The 6,124-nt window shown below is 36.7% G+C and overlaps 1 protein-coding gene across 1 annotated transcript in view; it reads left to right on the top strand.

Moving 5' to 3' along the window:
* The window catches only part of LOC112163022 (astrotactin-2), a 313,961-nt gene that overhangs the window by 208,042 nt on the left and 99,795 nt on the right, over nucleotides 1-6,124 (top strand). The window contains exon 13 of the mRNA XM_024299108.2: nucleotides 1,469-1,657. Within this exon, the coding sequence (XP_024154876.1) occupies nucleotides 1,469-1,657 (189 nt within the window). The remainder of the gene's footprint in view (nucleotides 1-1,468; nucleotides 1,658-6,124) is intronic.

Here is a 6,124-nt window from a genome sequence, read left to right on the forward strand (position 1 = left end):
TGAAATTAAAGAAAAATGTCAGCAGAGATTTCATGGCACTTGATTTAGTTATTAATCGGCAGAAAAGTTTACATTTGGGCCATTATTTTATTCATTTATTTATTTTTTGTTTTGTTTTGTTTTTATAAAAAAAACTATACAGGTTTGTCCAAAATGTTTATTAACATACATTGTTTTATAGCTTGTATAATCATAAGTGCCTAATTCTTTGCATTTCATACAACATACATTAAATGTAACAGTTTTTTGTTTTTTTTCTTTTTTTTTATATTTAAAAGATTTAATTGCGTTCCTTAATTTTCTGGTTGTGTTTGACCCAAATACAGCATACAGTGACTTCATGTTTGTTACACACTGTAGCAGTAATGCTGCTACAGTATACAGTATAAACCTGGTGGAATATGAGACTCATCTGAATTCATTTACATAATTTATTACTCTGGAATTCCTTAAAGAAATAATGGATCAATAGACAAGAAAGCTTTTCATACCTTCCAGGTTATTTTCTCTGTGATTCTGTGAAAGCAGCATGTTTTGTTTTACTGTGTTCTGACCTGGTGTAGGATTAATTTTCCTCTTGACAGTTTTCTATTAAATATGAATATAAGTGGTTTTCCCATCTTGAAGATGCTGATTTAGAAGTCTGATGTTCATCCAGTAACAGTTTTTCATGCTTCATTTAGAGTGCAGTGATTCCTCTGCCTCTGCCTGTTCCTCCTTGAGCCCAAAGCTGCTTCTAACCACCCAAACAGAACAAAACTTCCTCCAAATGTTGGATATTTTAAAGGTTTTGTACATTTACACAAAGCTTATTATTGTATGTTAAAACTGGGTCTGGTCAGCTGTGTTTATGGACAAGCTGTTGCTGAAAGATTACCTCCTTGTGCATTGTGGGTAGCAACATGGAAATTTGATTTGAGGCTGTTTTTCGCTCTCAAATGCCGTCGGATTTTCATAGAGAGCAACGAACAGATTAATTTATTTTTGTCAGTCATGTAGATTTTCATACCATCCGTATGGCATTCAGATACACAACTGCTGAACCATTACTGATGCAGCTTTAAGTGTCTGTTTTAAAAACTTGGCTTGTTTAATTGATAATTAATCATTAAGTCATTATGGGGACAAGCGGTTGGTTACAAATGGGTTAAAGATTTGTTTTTGTTTTTTTATGACACTGAAAATTCAGATATTTTCTAGATTGTGGAAAGAGTTCTTTTTACACAGATAATATGAAGTTTGTTGAGTTTTATTATGTTACGTAAATAAATTTTTTGAATTATGAAGCCAATAATGACGGTGCTTTCAGTTAATATTCCTTGTACTTAGTGAGTTTAGCCAAAAAAGGCATATTTTATGTGTTTTTTTTTTAATTTGTTTATACATTTTTTCCAAGTCTTTCCATGCAAATGTTTCCAATGAGTTCAAAGATGGAGCGCTGTATTGACAGCCTGTCTCTTCTCCTCAGGTGTGTGCAGGAGTACAAGCTGGCAGGGGACGGGCGCTCCTGCCTCCTGCAGGCAGAGAACTGTGAGGGGTCCAAATGCTCAAGGCAGGATGTCCACTTCAATGACACTCTGTTCGGCGAGATGTTACACGGATACAACAACAAAACGCAACAGGTCAATTTGGGGCAGATTTTCCAAATGACCTTCAGGTAATTGGTGTACACTTGCAAGCATGAAATAATTTCCTCTAAATTTTAGTTTACTTTCTATCTTTCCTTAAATTTCCTGTGGTGTCAAGTCATTTTTTTTTTTGTATCTGTTCTGAAAAGTGTGTATCTGTTAGTTTCCTTTCACACCTTTAGCCTTCTCCTGAGGCTTGATGTTTCACATCTTAACTTTTTTTTTCCCTGCATCACACAAGACACATTATCTGGGTGAAAAAAAGTGTTATCTATCAGGAAACCTCAGTGGAGCAGCAGAGGGAATCAGCGGTCCCTCACTGTGGTGTTTGGTTGCTTCATCTGCGTTTGCACAGACGCGTGTTCGTCTTTATCTGTATGTATGTGGAAAAAGAGTGGAGGCTGGGGGAGAAGTGAGGCTTACAGTATCCAGTGGCACTTCCCCTCAAACTGTCACCCCCCCTCAATGAAAGTCTGGCTCATTTTGATAAGTCACATGCCGTCAGGGATGAAAGGAGAAGCCAAAAGGATGACGATGGCCTATCTGTGCAGGACCACAATGCAGGCTCAACGTGCATCTCACCTTCTGTGTGTCCATCCTTTCCCTATTACACTATTTACACCTTTCACTGCTGCTACAAAGCACACAGGTTGCATGCAGCACAGTGGTTTTCAATGTTAGTATGCACAGCTTTTCAGCTGTTCTGATCTCCTGGCAGATTGGTTTTCCAAAATGTAGGCGTTTGATATCAAATCTGTAATTGAAACCATTTTTTTTAATATAAATAAGTATCTCTAGTGTCAAAAAAGCCTGCATTATAATTAAATTTTCCAATATAAGTAAAAGAAAGTTACATTTAAAAACTGTATGTGATACATTTCAATAATTTATAAATGGAGGAAATAAATCCCATGTTGTTTAATTATATTATTTCATTTTCTGCAGCCGTGAAACTCTTTATTATTCAAATTAGACACTTTTACCACAGTTGTTTTCCTACTCAACAAAACACTTATATTTGCTCAAAAAATATTAAAAATAAAATAAACAATTTAAAATGGAATATGTCAAACTCACAGGTGAACTCAATCTTTTCAGAACCGTCGCAGTATGACACAAAATTGCTGAATTAATTCCTGTTTTTTTTTACTAAGCTATCTCTAGTGACTAAAAAAACAAAGATAATATCTTAGGTTTGACTCATTGTCCTTATAAATATCAAGTGACTAATAGTCATGGAGGACTTCATTTTGAGTTCCACACAGTATTCAATCCGCAATGCAATCTCTATGAAATGTTTATTTTCTGCTCTAGTAACCTTTTATGCTGAAGGTGTTGCCTTTTCATCTTGGTAGCTCTTCCTTTTACACTATGGTACTTGCTGGGTATTTATATGGTACTTTTAAAATATCTACTGTGTATTGCGTTGATACTTACGTTGCCCCTCTTTGCATGGTGCCTACTGAATTTTTATGAGGTATTTACGTGGTATGTTAACATATCTCTTAGTTGTTGGTATTTATGCGCTACTTTTGTGGTTCTTTATTTCATGTTTCATTGTACTTACTATGTGTAAGAAAAGAGTATGTACACAGAAAGTACCTTTAAAATACCTTGAATTCATGTGATATGTCTATGTGTGTTTTACCATGTGTAAGAAGACAGTAGTTTCTGTGTATCCTGTAAACACATTCTGGTTCCCTCTGGAATGCCACTGACGTTCTCACTATTTTGGTGTTTTATTAATTAAAATATTGAGGAAATTATTTTTATTAATAATAGACTTTTGTCTTATCACATAAACCCATCCATCTTCTTAATCTGCTGAGTCCCTTTTGGGGCCACAGGGTCATCTGAGCCTGACCCCGGCAACTGTTGGTCAAAGGCAGAGTACACCCAGTGACAGTGGACAGTACACTGGACATATCAACCCGTCGCCTCTCGTGTTCCAAATAGGAAGCACACACTGGTTTTAAGAACTCCATAGACTTTCATTGAGATAATTTTGGCGACAGTAGTTCCTCTAAACATGTGACTCAGACCGACTCAGACCAATCACTGTCAACACTTTACAAAATAGCGGCAGACAGATCAGGAAGTGGCGAAACAAGCTTGGCCCTATTTCACGTGGGCCGAAGGTAAGGTATTGTTTATGGGTAAGGCTTGTTTTGTCCAGTAAAATAAGATATGTCAATGAGTACACCCTGCTGTTCCAGGGTTACACAATCACACTCTCACTGAGGGATAATTGAGAGTCAACAATTGACCCACAAAGCATAGAGAAAACCCACGCATGTACGAGAAGAATGCGCTCTTTATCTCGTGTCCATGAAAATGCTGGCCAATTCTGTTGGGTTTGTTGTAAAATCTGTAATAATAAAAGTAGTTTCCCGCAATTCTCCTTAAATGTGTATCTCAATAAGAAACCGCTAACTGCATGAGTTAAGCTTAAATGGAATAAATTAAATGAATCTCAGCAATATCCATCCATTAGGTTTCATTCAAGTCTAATATTTTGCGTGTATCCTTTAGATGTGTTTTTTTACCAGTGTTTGTGTGTGAACGCAAAGCCCGTTAATGATAATAATACCCACCAGAACTCATGGGCTTTGCCATGAAATTAAACGCTTCTTTATAAATTAAAGAGATTGGAGTTAAGCGCTTGCTAAATGAATTTTAACAAAGCGTAAGGAAAAGGCTGATAAAGTTTGCATTGCCTTAGTTATCTCAGCTGTCTTTGCATCAGTCTGCACGAAGGACCACATGTCAAGAAGTGTGATGCTTCGGAGCATTAATAAGGATAAAGAGCTGTAGCGGGATTTGTTATCTTTGATCAGCAGAAGACTTGTAGGCTAGAAAGGGCCCAGCATCAATCTTCAGGGAATTTGTTTGATGATTGGCATGTCTACAGCGTAATATGCTAAAAGAACTAAAGCTTTACTGTTTCCCTGTGGTTCACGTGGCTCAGCCGGTTGGGACCTGCTTCTGACATCCTGACAGGGCACAGTTTGAAAGATAAAACAAAAGCTTAGTTTAGAGATTTAAACCAGAGGAGGCAGATCTTGATCCACTTGGCCTCAAGCGGGATAAATCGCTGTGTGTCCACTTCCTCTGGACTCTTGCTCTGAACACCAGTTTAAACACAAACTAGGAAAGCAAAGAGATTTGAACTCAAGGTAAGACTCTGGTGAGGTTAGACAAATGCCACGTTTGGACTTGATAAATATCTAAGCAGCCCTTGAACATTTGGACAAGCAATGAAAAGAGGTTAAATAGTTGTACTCTTAAAGGAATAGCCAAAAAGAAATCCCCAGTTCTTCCTTTTAGCAAATACAGTTGGTAAATGAATCCAGGCACATTTAAAAAATGAAATTCCACAGTTTAAAACGCTGTCTAGAACTACTTTCAGTCGCATATTTGTGCTGTGCAAGTTGAAAACAGACACCCATGGATTTTTTATCTATAAAGACGAAAAGAATCTTTCACAAACTAACCAATTCATGATTATTGACTTCTAATGAAACTGCAATAGAACATTTTTCACTACAAGACAAAGCTTCTAGTCCGATATAGTATCATTTATTTAATATATTTAGTTTTTAACACTGTAAACAAAAGAGTACATTTTACTATATAGAGGGAAGCCATGGTGCATGGTGGAGTGGTCGACCTCTAATCAGAAAATCCTTTGTTTGGTTCCTGCCATTGACTCTATATGACAACTGGACTCAGTGACCCCTCCTCCTTTCTGGCATTCCAATTAAGAACTTCCTGCTGGCTCCAAGAAGCCCAAATTCCATAAAATTCTAGTCATTCTGTTTTTCCAACTTACCATTCTTCCTCTGCTTCCCTTTTTAAACAGGTTTCTGCTCATCTTAGGTTGTTCCCAAATCCCCCCCCAACCCCTAACTACTTAAAAAACAATATAATGTGGGACTGCATTGTAAAGGTAATTCGGACACAATGGTCACTACTTTTCTTTCATTTTTCAAAACACCGGATATGACGTCACCAATTTCACAAAGTTAAAACTGAATAAATACGAACATTTTACTACATTTATTTATGACTCCATTGTGTTCTGCTGGTGAAAATGTGGATGATTTATTCAAATATTACATTTAAACATGTTTTTTTTGTTTGAAAATTGTTTGACCACAATGCATTGTGGTCTATATTCGCTAATCTAGTGAGCATCGATCCACACTAGTTTTTCGCAAAGACTTCTGGGAAATTTCGAGTGCACTCAATTTTGGAATTAGTAGTTTCGGACAGCATTAGAAAATGGCGAACGCACTCTATGGTGCACCACTACATAGTGATGGGGGGGGGGGAATTCAGATGTAACCTTAATCTTTTTTTTTTCTCGAAATTAAATATTTTCTTTTCTTAGTACAAGTTATTCAAGTTATAAACTGGAGTATGTAGTGCTTGCTGACTCCCATGTGGAACATTCAGAATGTTAGATTGAGAGATGACCCCTGCTTTTCAAGTGA

The sequence above is a fragment of the Oryzias melastigma genome, linkage group LG12 (genome assembly GCF_002922805.2).
Source record: "Oryzias melastigma strain HK-1 linkage group LG12, ASM292280v2, whole genome shotgun sequence".
Taxonomy (NCBI): domain Eukaryota; kingdom Metazoa; phylum Chordata; class Actinopteri; order Beloniformes; family Adrianichthyidae; genus Oryzias; species Oryzias melastigma.